Here is a 15799-nt window from a genome sequence, read left to right on the forward strand (position 1 = left end):
CATGTGCTCGCCAGAGGTAGCCTGACTGCCATTAGGTACCGAGATGAGATCCTCAGACCCCTTGTGAGACCATATGCTGGTGCGGTTGGCCCTGGGATCCTCCTAATGCAAGACAATGCTAGACCTCATGTGGCTGGAGTGTGTCAGCAGTTCCTGCAAGAGGAAGGCATTGATGCTATGGACTGGCCCGCCCGTTCCCCAGACCTGAATCCAATTGAGCACATCTGGGACATCATGTCTCGCTCCATCCACCAACGCTACGTTGCACCACAGACTGCCCAGGAGTTGGCGGATGCTTTAGTCCAGGTCTGGGAGGAGAACCCTCAGGAGACCATCCGCCACCTCATCAGGAGCATGCCCAGGCGTTGTAGGGAGGTCATACAGGCACGTGGAGGCCACACACACTACTGAGCCTCATTTTGACTTGTTTTAAGGACATTACATCAAAGTTGGATCAGCCTGTAGTGTGGTTTTCCACTTTAATTTTGAGTGTGACTCCAAATCCAGATCTCCATGGGTTGATAAATTGGATGTCCATTGATTATTTTTGTGTGATTTTGTTGTCAGCACATTCAACTATGTAAAGAAAAAAGTATTTAATAAGATTATTTCTTTCATTCAGATCTAGGATGTGTTGTTTAAGTGTTCCCTTTATTTTTTTGAGCAGTGTATATCCCAGAGTGTAGTTTATGGAAACATTGTCCAAATTACATAGGCCTGATTAGAGTGTGAAAAGTGACTAAGCTGTTCAACTTTTCTGTGTTTTATTTGATGATTTTAAGTCAATTGTGTCCACGTCTGGTTGAATTGTGTTTTTAAATGGTCAAATAAATGTAATCAAAATATATGCTGTACCTGGATCAGTTTTCCCAGAGTGGTGCCTCTACAGCGGATACTGTACTTCCAGTTCTTACTGCTCTTCTTCCCCCCAAACTCCTCAAAGCCACTTGGGATGAACCATCGACCCTTGACCTCAATGCACCTCTCCCCTGAAACAAACCAAGGAGGAAGTCAGACGTCAACCAACAACCCTGGACCACAATTCTCCTCTCCCCTGGGACAAACCAATGAGGAAGTCAGACATCAACCAGCAAATCTGAACCGCAATGCACCTCTCCCCTGAGACAAACCAATGAGGAAGTCAGACATCATACACACCACCACACATTAAAACCATGCAAAGTCAAATAGACCGTAGTACACATGTGCCTGACTGTGATTGAAACCTGGGTTTCCTGCAGAGAACATTTATTGTAAGTACTGATGGGTAATAAATAAAAGCTGTCCTTGAAGCCTTTAGTCATAAGTCACACCTAGTCGACATATATTTAGGACACCTCATGAGCTGTCCTAACCAGTTAAGAGTTACAAGCGGGTGTCTTGATAATAGAAAAATGCAGCGAGTCTGGTTCCTGCACCACATGCAATTACTTTGGAGTGGTTAAAATAATGTTTTGATATTTCTATATGATTAATCCATAAATAATCTAGACCTAATTGTAACAGTATCTCTTGAGCTTTTGGCAATGATTTCAACGGGCCTATTTCATAATTATATGCCTACGTTTTTCTTTTGATTCTTTATTTCCCTACATCATGTTATTTCCGTTATCCAACATCACTTTGCTAAAAAGATATGTTAAAATTGGGCATGCCTATAAATTGGGCAATTGACGGCTTGGGCTTACGTTGACTTTGTGTTCAATGAAAATGATAGACCTTTCAAACGTTGTATGCAACATTGAAGGCAAGATTGTCTGCAAGTGACTTGATGCCTCCTGTGGCAAAGAGATTCAGATTTGTTAAATGGGAGTGACAAGTGTGTTGAAATAAAGGTAATCTTGTAAAAAATTCCACTTTAAACAACCATCAGAATTGGTTAAAGAAAAATATGCATGCCAACATATTAGAGTAGGCAACAGTGGAGGCTGCTGAGGGGAGGACGGCTCATAATAATGGCTGAACGGCGCGAATGGAATGGCATCAGATGGAAACCATGTGTTGGATGTATTTGATTCCATTCCACTCCAGCCATTACCACGAGCCAGTTCTCCCCAATTAAGGTGCCACCAACCTCCTGTGGTTGGCAAAGTGATCGTGCCAGGTAAAAATAATATCCAACTTTTTACCATTGCAACATTTTATGTAGCCTACAGTCACATTCACCATGGTTGCATGTTACCTATAGAGTTCACAGCTGGGCCTCGCGATTGGTTATTCCCCATTTGCAATGTCAATGAGCCTCATCACTATCTTTCCTTTGCGGTACCTCAAACTGTAATGATTACCATCTGAGATAAAAATGTATGAGTTGATTTTACTCCTGGCTCAGAATTTGGGTCCAAAAATGGATGTAGCAACTGCAGATTGCCACTTTTAAGGTCTCAGGCAAGGATATTCGGCCAAAACACATCCACCATTACACACAAACACATCATATAAAGTCCTTGTTATGACCTACCTTTGGCCAGCTTGTCCCTGTTGAGCATGCCTTCTTTGTCCCCACAGGTGACTGGGAGCTGGGTCTTGTAGAAGGGCCAGGTCCAGATGTCATCTTTCTCCTTCTTTCTGAAAGGAGAAGCTGCATGGGGACAGTCATTAAGATGTGAACATATATTTCACCCCCGCAAAAAACAAACTTACTACCTATGCTATGAATTCAGGAGTCAATATTTACTCAAGAAAATGTCTGTTTGAAGTTATAGGTACTTTAGACTTCCCTACACAAGGCCTCCTCTTTCCCCCAGGGAACATGAAGCCGGGGACTCACAGTATTTGGGCCTCTGGACTTTCCTCTTCTGACTGGGGTTGGACTGGGTGGACGTGCTGGGCTGCTCCTCCTCAGCACTCTCACTTCTCTTTTTCTGGTTCCTCTTTTTCCTTCTTGTCTTCTTCTCCTCCTCCTCCTCTTCTCCTTCCGCTGAACCCTTCTTCTTCTTATCCTCCTCCTCCTCTTCCTTCTCCACCTTCTCTGGCAGTTTCTCATAGAATGTGGACGACCCTACAAGGGATTGGTGTCAAAATTTTGCAAACCATGCAACCTAATTCATGTACACCTAATAAAAAATGATTATTATTACAAATTAGACAGGGCTTTGAACGTCAACTTCAAAGTATCCACCATTGTGACTACATTTATATTATACTAGGAGTTAGAATTATATATAGACATTAGGCTATCCATACAATTGCCATAATAATACCATAATAATACAATAATAAGAGTGAAGACTCTAGAACTGACCGTCCAGCAGGCGCTTTCGGAGCAGGCGTAACGTGGGGTACTGCAGCAGGAGGTGGTCCCTGAACACACAGTTCCAGAACACCTTGATGCTGTCGGGACTCTTTGCCTGCACCCAGTCCAACACCTGGTACACACCCTTCTCCCTCAGCTCCTTACTCCTACACCGAATCAGCTTCTGCAGGAGGGTCAAATACAACACCACGGTCCAATTTATAGGGGTTAACAATTTGTGGCTGGAGTAGAGTGCTAGATTTGATTCTCTAAAAGCAACTACCATCCCAATCAGTTCCTTTTTACAGACAGAAATTCATGGGCACACGTCAGGCATTACTAATCAATGATCATCAACTCCGAAGTCCACTCTTACAATAACATTCAAAGACCTGTTATTTATATTGTTTGTACCCAGCTACTAATAGGACAGTGAATGGTCTTAGTGTACACAGAACACTCTTAGAATTAGTGTTGACCCGATGAACCCTGGAGATCATCAAGGAACCTTTCGCGGATAAACCGGGAAATGGTTACAATCTTTTTTCCACCATTCATTTTTCCCATCATTTTTTAAAAACACTTAAAATAAGGGCTGTGTTTCATGTAGGCTTACCCTGGCGTGATGTTTTGATAACCGTGTAAATCTCTCTAGGACAAAGTAACTTTTAACAATATATTCGCCTGTATTTACCCCCCCAAAAAAGAAACGCTATTTAGCTGCTAATGTGGTTATCATAAAGAACCACAAATACCATGATGATCTGGAATAGACTGCTGAATCGAGGCATAGGTAATAATCTCTGGATTAACTATCTAATGTTAGCTAAATGTAGCCATGAATAAATTATCTACATTTCTTTAAATTGACAATTCTGTGAAATGTATTGTGCAAGTTTAAAATTGACACATTACCTGTTAGCAAAGGTGTCAGCTAGAAATGACATGCAGGAGCTTGCAGGGATTTGTAGTCTTGCAGGATGTCTACTTTGACGCTAATTAGCACTTTCGAATCTGAGCGTAAATAGAACCGAATATATTGATAAAAGTCACCTTCTCCGAGAGAGATTTACAGCAGTCCTCCAGAGGAATTAATGGAATTACTATACAGTAATACAGTATTTCAGGACAAAATTAAATGTATTTAAGTATTTTTTGTAGTAGTGGAGAAAGTAACATTAACACTCAAAAACCAAATAGTTTAAGGAAAATGTTTTTATATTTATCTTATGTTTAGCTCACATGATATAATTTTAAAGTATGCAATAAACTCGTAAAAAATGTATGTATTTTTTACAATGGAAGAGCATCAAGATGGCTGCACGGTGGCTTCAATACAGCACCCACTTTCAGTCATCGTTGACCTTTACACAGGGGTTCCTCGAAGACCCTCGATGACCCTTTTCAGAGCGGTTCCTCAAGGAACCTTTTTCAATCGGCAAGGTTCCGCTGGTGTGGCAACCCAAAAGGTTCTTCCAGGAACATTTACTTGCAAAATAGGAGGAAGAATTTTACCAAAGAATTCTGTATTCTGTATTCTACAATTTGTTTTGTTACAAGGTTGGATCAGGGTTTTATTTGATAGAGTACTACTGTACAGTACAGTAAGGTGTACAGTAGAGTTTAAATCAGTAGAGTACAGTACAGTACAGTTTAGTTCAGTAGAGTACATTAGAGTAAATTATTGAACAATACAGTACATTATACTGAACTCTACTATGCTGTACTCTAATGTACTGAACTATACTTATTTTATTTACCATACTGTGCTCTACTGTATTGTACTGTACTCTCCTGTATTGTACTGTACTCTCCTGTATTGTACTGTACTCTCCAGTCCGGACTGGACAAAATCTGAACCAATTATATACATTTTTGTTTTGGCCAAATATAGTCCGGACCAAATATGAACCAATCATACATGTCTATGTTTGAGCTAAATCAAGGCCTGTCGGGACAGGACCAAATCTGAACCAAACATAGACGTCTATGATTGGTTCAGATTTGGTCCAAACATCTACGCCCGTGGATGTTGAAATCAAGGCCGCTCCGGACCACACCAAAAAAATACATTAAAAAATGAAGTCCGGACAAGAATAAAAAAAGACGTCGGCATTGGTCCGTGCTTAGTGGGATTTAGTTTATCGCTGCTTGGTTAACCCATTTTCCCCCCAGACATGCCACTATGCAAATCTTATGCCATTAGTTACCCTAACATGTAATCCATATTTATTTTTATATTTTATTTTGAAAAGCATGTCAAAAAAGTATGTTTTAATCTCAGTCACAATTGTGACTGATGGGAACATGCAGTGCTCTGACTATAATAAAATGAAAACATATTTATCACTATTCCTCAGCCGCAATATCTATACACAGTGCATTCGGAAAGTATTCAGACCCCTTGACTTTTGTTACGTTACAGCCTTATTCTAAAATGTATTCAATTGTTGTTTTCCCCTCATCAATCTACACACAATACCCCATAATGACAAAGCAAAAACAGTTCTTAGACGTAAAAAAATTAAATATAACATTTACATAAATATTCAGAGCCTTTACTCAGTACTTTGTTGAAGCACCTTTGGCAGCGATTACAGCCTTGAGTCTTCTTGGGTATGACGCTACAAGCTTGGCACACCTGTATTTGCGGAGTTTCTCCCATTCTTTTCTGCAGATCCACTCAAGCTCTGTCAGGTTGGATGGGGAGCGTGGTTGCACAGCTATTTTCAGGTCTCTCCAGAGACATTTGATCAGGTCCGGGCTCTGGCTTGGCCACTCAAGGACATTCAGAAAATTGTCCTGAAGCCACTCCTGCGTTGTCTTGGCTGTGTGCTTAGGGTCGTTGTCCTGTTGGAAGATGAACCTTTGCCCCAGTCTGAGGTTCTGAGCACTCCGTTCCTCTTTCCCTCGATCCAGACTAGTCTCCACGTCCCTGCTGCTGAAAAACATCCCCACAGAATGATGATGCCACCACCATGCTTCACTGTAGGGATGGTGCCAGATTTCCTTCAGACGTGACGCTTGGCATTGTACTTCAGCCCACTTACCCACACACCTAAACCCAATTACTCACACACCCCAGCCCCATTAACCCTATGCCCTAACCCTAACACCCACATGCCAACACCCTAATATTGATACAATCAAGTACCAGTACACCAATATCCTAGCCCTAAATGCCCTATTTACTAATCATAGACCCCAGTTCCTTTGCCAATACACCTCATCCCTGTTACCCACTTTCCTTAGGCCTGTATTCCCCAAGTCACCAACAGTAACCTACAGGTAACTGCCAAAATAAAGGAAACAACAATAAAATGTCTTAGAAAAGCTTCAGTGCACCTTGGCATACATTTTTACAAGTGTATGGAAATCTATTGGAGGGATGTGACACCATTCTTCCACGAGAAATTCCATCATTTGGTGTTTTGTTGATGTTGGTGGAAAACACTGTTTCAGGCACCGCTCCAGATTCTTGAGATCTGGTGACTGAGACGGCCATGGCATATGGTTGTCATTGTTTTCATGCTCATCAAACCATTCAGTGACCACTCTTGCACTGTGGATAGGGGAAATGTCATCCTGGAAGAGACCACTCCCATCAGGTGAGAAATGACTTATCATAGATTGAAGGTGATCACTCAGAATGGCTGTGTATTTATTAGTGTTTACCTTGCCCTCTAAGGTATTGAGTAAACCAAAACCATGCCAGGAAAATGCACCCCACACCACAACAGAGCCGCCAGAACTCTAATTTTATGTTTCCTTTATTTTTTCAGTTACCTGTATATCCAGCTATTCTCTGCACACCCCAACCCTGTTATTTGCATATCTTAGTCATGTGACCTTTGACCTGTATACACTTATCATTTCATAGATAAACCCATAGTACAGTGGTATAGCACCAATTAGTCAACTAAGCCTGATGACTCATAAACTGTAAAGCAGGTCTACCCCTGCACAGTAGGGCCGTAGCTACATACAGTTGAAGTAGGAAGATTACATACACTTAGGTTAGAGTCATTAATACTCGTTTTTCAACCACTCCACAAATTTCTTGTTAACAAACTATAGTTTTGTCAAGTTGGTTAGGACATCTACTTTGTGCATGACACAAGTAATTTTTACAACAATTGTTTAGAGACAGATTATTTCACTTATAATTCACTGTATCACAATTCCAGTGGGTCAGAAGTTTAGGTACAGTAAGTTGACTGTGCATTTAAACAGCTTGGAAAATTCCAGAAAATTATGTCATGGCTTTAGAAGCTTCTGATAGGCTAATTGACATCATTTGAGTCAATTCGAGGCGCACCTGTAGATGTATTTTAAGGCCTACCTTCAAACTCATTGGTTCTTTGCTTGACATCATGGGAAAATCAAAAGAAATCATCCAAGACCTCAGAATTTTTTTTAGACCTCCACAAGTCTGGTTCATCCTTGGGAGCAATTTCCAAATGCTTGAAGGTACCACGTTCATCTGTACAAACAATAGTACGCAAGTATAAACACCATGGGACCACGCAGCCGTCATACCGCTCAGGAAGGAGACGTGTTCTGTTTCCTAGAGATGAATGTACTTTGGTGTGAAAAGTGCAAAAATATCCCAGAACAACAGCAAAGGACCTTGTGAAGATGCTGGAGGAAACAGGTACAAAAGTATCTATATCCACAGTAAAACGAGTCCTATATCGACATAACCTTAAAGGCTGCTCAGCAAGGAAGAAGACACTGCTCCAAAACCGCCATAAAAAAGCCAGACTTTGGTTGCAACTGCACATGGGGACAAAGATCATACTTTTTGGAGAAATGTCCTCTGGCCTGATGAAACAAAAATAGAACTGTTTGGCCATAATGACCATCATTATGTTTGGAGGAAAAAGGGGGAGGCTTGCAAGCCGAAGAACACCATCCCAACCGTGAAGCACGGGGGTGGCAGCATCATGTTTGCTGCAGGAGGGGCTGGTGCCCTTCACAAAATAGATGGCATCATGAGGGTAGAAAATTATGTGAAGCAACATCTCAAGACATCAGTCAGGAAGAACAACAACAAAGTCAAGGTATTGGAATGGCCATCACAAAGCCTTGACCTCAATCCTATAGAAAATTTGTGGGTAGAACTGAAAAGGCGTGTGCAAGGAAGGAGGCCTACAAACCTGACTCAGTTACACCAGCTCTGTCAGGAGGAATGGGCCAAAATTCACCCAACTTATTGTGGGAAGCTTGTGGAAGGCTACCCAAAAAGTGTGACCCAAGTTAAACAATTTAAAGGCAATGCTACTAAATACTAATTGAGTGTATGTAAACTTCTGACCCAATGGGAATGTGATGAAATAAAAATCTGAAATAAATCATTCTCTACTCTTATTCTGACATTTCACATTCTTCAAATAAAGTGGTGATCCTAACTGACCTAAGACAGGGAATCTTTACTAAGATTAAATGTCAGGAATTGTGAAAAACTGAGTTTAAATGTAGTTGGCTAAGGTGTAAACTTCCAACTTCAACTGTATGAGGACACAGAGGTATGAAATGTTTGTTTAGTGTCTCTTACACAATGGTAGACCATATGTGAGTTTTGCTGAATAGTCACAAGGGTCCTTGGTTTATCAGAGTATTGGGACATAGCCACAGGTGTAAACCTGGTTCATATGGGTATTTGTGCTGAGATATGCAGGCCTAGATATGGAACTCAGTCGGGGTCTCAACTTACTGTTGAGAGTTTGAATAGTAGAATAGTACACAAGATGCAATTTCGAAACTTGGTTGTGCATCAGCAGATTTCCTTGTTATGTCACTCACTGACAGTCACTCAATTAGCCCGTGTCACATAATTAGCTTTTAAAACTGCAAAAACTTCTCCCCACCACATGGCAAAATGTGTAGAATTGCAGGAAATTTGCTGTAAAACTGCAACAACAAAAACGTTATATTAAGCAAACGTATTTGTTTACCTTTTGTTAATAAAATACTTTTTCTGCTAACAGATCCCGCTGTACATATTCAATTATAGTTTTTAATCCCGGTGCTGAGTTAATGTGAGTTAATAACTAACAAACACTTTTTTACAACACGTTTAACATAGGCCAGGCCCTGTTGTTGACTCATATCACAGCAATAATGCCTTGCATTACGCCTGGGAAGAAAACACTTCAATTGGCTCAACTTACCCCATGGCCATTGGCTCAATTTACCAGAAGGCAAACATTTATATATCAGCCCACACAGCTACAAGGATGCACTTTTCTGCTAGGTTTAGGAACTCATATTGAAGATTACAGAGACCCCAACTAATGTGCTGTATAGAACAATCTTGTAATGATCTACTTTGGTTTAGATACAAGTATCATGATACCTCTAACACAATGAATGTATTTGACTTGGTGAAAATCTGTTTTTTGGACATAACTTGGTTGCCACTTTTGGTTTCTTCCTTCACAGACTCCATCAGATGATGACCTCTTCCTAAATATTTGGTCAAATCTTGCACCAATCCCTTGTAATTACAGTAAAATACTGTGAAATACAAACCCTCACCTCAATAAATGTAATCAATTCATCCAATCATTTCAATGATGGTAGCATTTACTTTTTTTACAGTATAGACCTAATACAGTCACTTTTACGGTAATGTACTGTGTCATTACACAGTACTTGCTATGATACTGTATTTATATTACAGTAGGTGTACTTTAATATTAAATACAGATTTTTATTTGCCACCGAGCTGCCAATAAATGACGTCAAATTCATAATGATCCCTTTAAAGTAAACGTATTGAAAATTACGGCACATATGTAAACTAGACCCTTAAACATTAAACAAAATATCTAAACATTTCAACAATTCATTTGTTTTTTTAGCTTACAAAAGTAGGCTTACAAAAGTTGTTTTTCGGTATTGTGACCGATGGGATTAAATTGAACCTTTGAGTGGGCAGGCGGGTATGTCTATAGAAATGTTAAGGTCTCTACTGCTCACCTTGTACGTTTCTTCCGGAATGAGGTGGTGGTCTCGGAGCTGGTTAAGAAAGGTGTGTGGTTGCTCCATGCACGACATTTCTGTCCTACTACAGCGGAAAAACTGCAGTAACTGCTTATCTGTAAAATAATCCAACGGGTCCATTGGCGCCGATCGCAAATGCAGTTCACCTCTTCAATTCAGTTTTCTTTGTTGAAAAAAAAAAGCAATATTTACCAGGTGACTGAATATTATTAACAGTTCAATAATTAACGAACCGGTTCATATTGGGTTGCACATATAGATTCAGAAATTAAAGTATGATTTTAGGCTATTTACATTTCAATACAGGCCCAGGGTGGATAGATTCATTCAGACTATAGACGCGCAAAAGCAATCGAGACGAAAATAGTCTACATTCCAGTTTGGACGATGGACGTAATCAAAAAGTTTTCAGCTGTAGACCTACAACATGTTGTTATTGTTATTTTCGAAAAAACAACAACAAATAGATCTCCCGCCAGCACGGAAGGCCACTTCAAATTACTTTTAGAAAGTGAAAGTGAAAGTGCACATATGACTGTTGCGTACTGGCCACTCTGCCGCCCTTGGCGAGAGGACTACATTTCAGCCCCTTACGAGAATAGTCCCAGTAAGCAAAATTACGTTAAAAAGACGTCTACAATACGTATTTTTCCAGACGTTGAAGACAATTTCTGAAAGGTGAAAATAGTATTTTCCAGATGTTGAAATCAGGTTCATTTTCGGTTCTGATTGAAAGCTGAAAATACATCATTTATAGACCTCTACGTTTGGGCCAAATCAAGACTGGCCCAGACCAGACAAAATCTGAACCAAACAGACGCCTATGATTAGTTCAGATTTGGTCCAGAGTGGACCAAAAACCAACATCCGTGGATATGGAAATCAAGACCTGTCCAGATGGCACCAAAAAAGACATATGAGATGACCAAAAGGCATCAGTGTCAGTCAATGCTGTGAACCTGATTTCCACAATAAAAATCATCTAGACAATATCTCACAATACGATTAGACTAACATTTAGTTTTTAACAGCGGAGATTTGTATAAACCGTACTGTCTCTCTAAGATTTGCAACATTGTTTCAATATTCAAATCCAATTTCCAACTGTCCAAATCAAAATCAAATCAAATGTTATTGGTCACATACACATGGTTAGCAGATGTTAATGCGAGTGTAGCGAAATGCTTGTGCTTCTAGTTCCAACAGTGCAGTAATATCTAACAAGTAATCTAACAATTCGTCCTACATCCAGCTAATACACACACATCTAAAGGGGTGAATGAGAATATTTACATATATATATATTTGGATGAGCGATGGCCGAGAGGCAAGGCAAGGTGAAATAGATGGTATAAAATACAGTATATACATGTGATATGAGTAATGTAAGATATGTAAACATTATTAAAGTGGCAATATTTAAAGTGGCAATGTTTAAAGTTTTCACTATATATTTTACCTCTTGGGGATGTCATTCGAAAACATAATGTTAACTTTCACTGCTATGCGGATGACACACAGCTGTACATTTCAATGAAACATGGTGAAGCCCCAAAATTGCCCTCGCTGGTAGCCTGTGTTTCAGACATAAGGAAGTGGATGGCTGCAAACTTTCTACTTTTAAACTCGGACAAAACAGAGATGCTTGTTCTAGGTCCCAAGAAACAAAGAGATCTTCTGTTGAATCTGACAATTCATCTTGATGGTTTTACAGTCGTCTCAAATAAAACTGTGAAGGACCTCGGCGTTACTCTGGACCCTGAACTCTCTTTTTACGAACATATCAAGACTGTTTCAAGAACAGCTTTTTTCAATTCAATTGCAAAAATCTGAATTTTCTGTGCAAAAATGATGCAGAAAAATTAATCCATGCTTTTGTTACTTCTAGGTTAGACTACTGCAATGCTCTACTTTCCGGCTACCCGGATAAAGCACTAAATAAACTTCAGTTTATTACTCCAGTGCTAGCCTCCCTACACTGGCTTCCTGTTAAGGCAAGGGCTGATTTCAAGGTTTTACTGCTAACCTACAAAGTATTACATGGGCTTGCTCCTACCTATCTTTCCGATTTGGTCCTGCCGTACATACCTACACGTACGCTACGGCCACAAGACGCAGGCCTCCTAATTGTCCCTAGAATTTCTAAGCAAACAGCTGGAGGCAGGGCATTCTCCTATAGAGCTCAATTTTTATGGAATGGTCTGCCTACCCATGTGAGAGACGCAGACTCAGTCTCAACCTTTAAGTCTTTATTGAAGACTCATCTCTTCAGTAGGTCCTATGATTGAGTGTAGTCTGGCCCAGGAGTGTGAAGGTGAACGGAAAGGCACTGGAGCAACGAACCGCCCTTGCTGTCCCTGCCTGGCCGGTTCCCCTCTCTCCACTGGGATTCTCTGCCTCTAACCCTATTACAGGGGCTGAGTCACTGGCTTACTGGTGCTCTTCCATGCCATCCCTAGGAGGGGTGCGTCACTTGAGTGGGTTGAGTCACTGACGTGGTCTTCCTGTCTGGGTTGGCGCCCACCCATGATTGTGCCGTGGCGGAGATCTTTGTGGGCTATACTCGGCCTTGTCTCAGGATGGTAAGTTGGTGGTTGAAGATATCCCTCTAGTGGTGTGGGGGCTGTGCTTTGGCAAAGTGGGTGGGGTTATATCCTGCCTGTTTGGCCCTGTCCGGCGGTATCACCGGATGGGACCACAGTGTCTCCTGACCCCTCCTGTCTCAGCCTCTAGTATTTATGCTGCAGTAGTTTATGTGTCAGGGGGCAAGGGTCAGTCTGTTATATCTGGAGTATTTCTCCTGTCTTATCCAGTGTCCTGTGTGAATTTAAGTATGCTCTCTCTAATTCTCTCTTTCTCTCTTTCTTTCTTTCTCTCTCTCGGAGGACCTGAGCCCTAGGACCATGCCTCAGGACTACCTGGCATGATGACTCCTTGCAGTCCCCAGTGCACCTGGCCGTGCTGCTGCTCCAGTTTCAACTGTTCTGCCTGCTGCTATGGAACCCTGACCTGTTCACTGTGATTACTATTATTTGACCATGCTGATCATTTATGAACATTTGAACATCTTGGCCATGTTCTGTTTTAATCTCTACCCGTCACAGCCAGAAGAGGACTGGCCACCCGTCATAGCCTGGTTCCTCTCTAGGTTTCTTTCTAGGTTTTGGCCTTTCTAGGGAGTTTTTCCTAGCCACCATGCTTCTACACCTGCATTGCTTGCTGTTTGGGGTTTTAGGCTGGGTTTCTGTACAGCACTTTGATATATCAGCTGATGTAAGAAGGGCTATATAAATACATTTGATTTGATTTGACTAGTGATCCATTTATTAAAGTGGCCAGTCATTTGGTCGCAATGTAGACAGCAGCCTGTATGAGTTAGAGATAGCTGTTTAGCAGCCTGATGGCCTTGAGTTAGAAGCTGCTTTTCAGTCTCTCGGTCCCAGCGTTGATGCACCTGTACTGACTTCCCCCCTTCCCCCTTCTGGATGGTAGCGGTGTGAGCAGGCAGTGGCTCGGGTTGTTGTTGTCCTTGAATATCAGGCTCTCTCTCGGTCCCTATGTCTCGGTGTGTGTCCAGGCTCCAGGGTGGGTGGTGTCAGGTCTGGGATTTCACACTTAGAGAATCATGCACCTGTACTGACCTGTATGTATGTATGTATGTATGTATGTATGTATGTATTATTTTATGTATGTATGTATGTATGTATGTATGTATGTATGTATGTATGTATGTATATATATACACTGCTAAAAAAAATAAAGGGAACACTTAAACAACACAATGTAACTCCAACTCAATCACACTTCTGTGAAATCAAACTGTCCACTTAGGAAGCAACACTGATTGACAATAAATGTCACATGCTATTGTGCAAATGGAATAGACAACAGGTGGAAATTATAGGCAATAAGCAAGACACCCCCAATAAAGGAGTGGTTCTGCAGGTGGAGACCACAGACCACTTCTCAGTTCCTATGCTTCCTGGCTGATGCTTTGGTCACTTTTGAATGCTGGCAGTGCTTTCACTCTAGTGGTAGCATGAGACGGAGTCTACAACCCACACAAGTGGCTCAGGTAGTGCAGCTCATCCAGGATGGCACATCAATGCGAGCTGTGGCAAGAAGGTTTGCTGTGTCTGTCAGCGTAGTGTCCAGAGCATGAAGGCGCTACCAGGAGACAGGCCAGTACATCAGGAGACGTGGAGGAGGCCGTAGGAGGGCAACAACCCAGCAGCAGGACCGCTACCTCTGCCTTTGTGCAAGGAGGAGCAGGAGGAGCACTGCCAGAGCGCTGCAAAATGACCCCCAGCAGGCCACAAATGTGGATGTGTCTGCTCAAACGGTCAGAAACAGACTCCATGAGGGTGGTATGAGGACCCGACGTCCACAGGTGGGGGTTGTGCTTACAGCCCAACACTGTGCAGGATGTTTGGCATTTGCCAGAGAACACCAAGATTGGCAAATTCGCCACTTGCGCCCTGTGCTCTTCACAGATGAAGCAGGTTCACACTGAGCACATGTGACAGACGTGACAGAGTCTGGAGACGCCGTGGAGAACGTTCTGCTGCCTGCAACATCCTCCAGCATGACCGGTTTGGCGGTGGGTCGGTCATGGTGTGGGGTGGCATTTCTTTGGGGGGCCGCACAGCCCTCCATGTGCTCGCCAGAGGTAGCCTGACTGCCATTAGGTACCGAGATGAGATCCTCAGACCCCTTGTGAGACCATATGCTGGTGCGGTTGGCCCATGGTTCCTCCTAATGCAAGACAATGCTAGACCTCATGTGGCTGGAGTGTTTCAGCAGTTCCTGCAAGAGGAAGGCATTGATGCTATGGACTGGCCCGCCCGTTCCCCACACCTGAATCCAATTGAGCACATCTGGGACATCATGTCTCGCTCCATCCACCAACACCACGTTGCACCACAGACTGTCCTGGGCACCACCTCATCAGGAGCATGCCCAGGCGTTGAGGGAGGTCATACAGGCACGTGGAGGCCACACACTCTACTGAGCCTCATTTTGACTTGTTTTAAGGACATTACATCAAAGTTGGATCAGCCTATAGTGTGGTTTTCCACTTTAATTTTGAGTGTGACTCGAAATCCAGACCTCCATGGGTTGATAAATTGGATTTCCATTGATTATTTTTGTGTGATTTTGTTGTCAGCACATTCAACTATGTAAAGAAAAAAGTATTTAATAAGATTATTTCATTCATTCAGATCTAGGATGTGTTATTTTAGTGGTCCCTTTATTTTTTTGAGCAGTGTATTTTGAATTAAATAAATGGTTTTAAAATTGTATCTCACCCTTTAACGAATGGGAATCGGGCGTTTTCTCTCTCGCGGAGAAAGGATTTTCAGGGAAAATGGGTCTGTGCGTTTCAAAACAATGCATTATTTGATACGAATACAGTCCTTCCTACAACAGCCAGTTATAAACATAAATATTTAAAAGGTTATTAAAGTGTAGTATTGTGTGTGTTAATGATGTACAGCTGTAGTCCAACAATGTTTATACATGTCACGTCCTGACCAGCAGAGGGAGGTATGGTAT

At 41.8% G+C, this 15799-nt stretch overlaps 1 protein-coding gene across 1 annotated transcript in view; it reads right to left on the reverse strand.

Annotated features, from left to right (window-relative positions):
- The window catches only part of LOC106600902 (nuclear body protein SP140-like protein), a 28804-nt gene extending 18033 nt beyond the window's left edge, over positions 1-10771 (reverse strand). The window contains exons 1-5 of the mRNA XM_045714957.1: positions 10220-10771; positions 3245-3419; positions 2771-3001; positions 2462-2581; positions 856-989 (exon numbers count right to left, since the gene is read on the reverse strand). Coding sequence (XP_045570913.1) covers positions 856-989; positions 2462-2581; positions 2771-3001; positions 3245-3419; positions 10220-10363 — 804 coding nt within the window. The 5' untranslated portion in view covers positions 10364-10771. The remainder of the gene's footprint in view (positions 1-855; positions 990-2461; positions 2582-2770; positions 3002-3244; positions 3420-10219) is intronic.
- Between the last annotated feature and the right edge of the window lie 5028 nt (positions 10772-15799).

The sequence above is a fragment of the Salmo salar genome, chromosome ssa03 (assembly GCF_905237065.1).
Source record: "Salmo salar chromosome ssa03, Ssal_v3.1, whole genome shotgun sequence".
Taxonomy (NCBI): domain Eukaryota; kingdom Metazoa; phylum Chordata; class Actinopteri; order Salmoniformes; family Salmonidae; genus Salmo; species Salmo salar.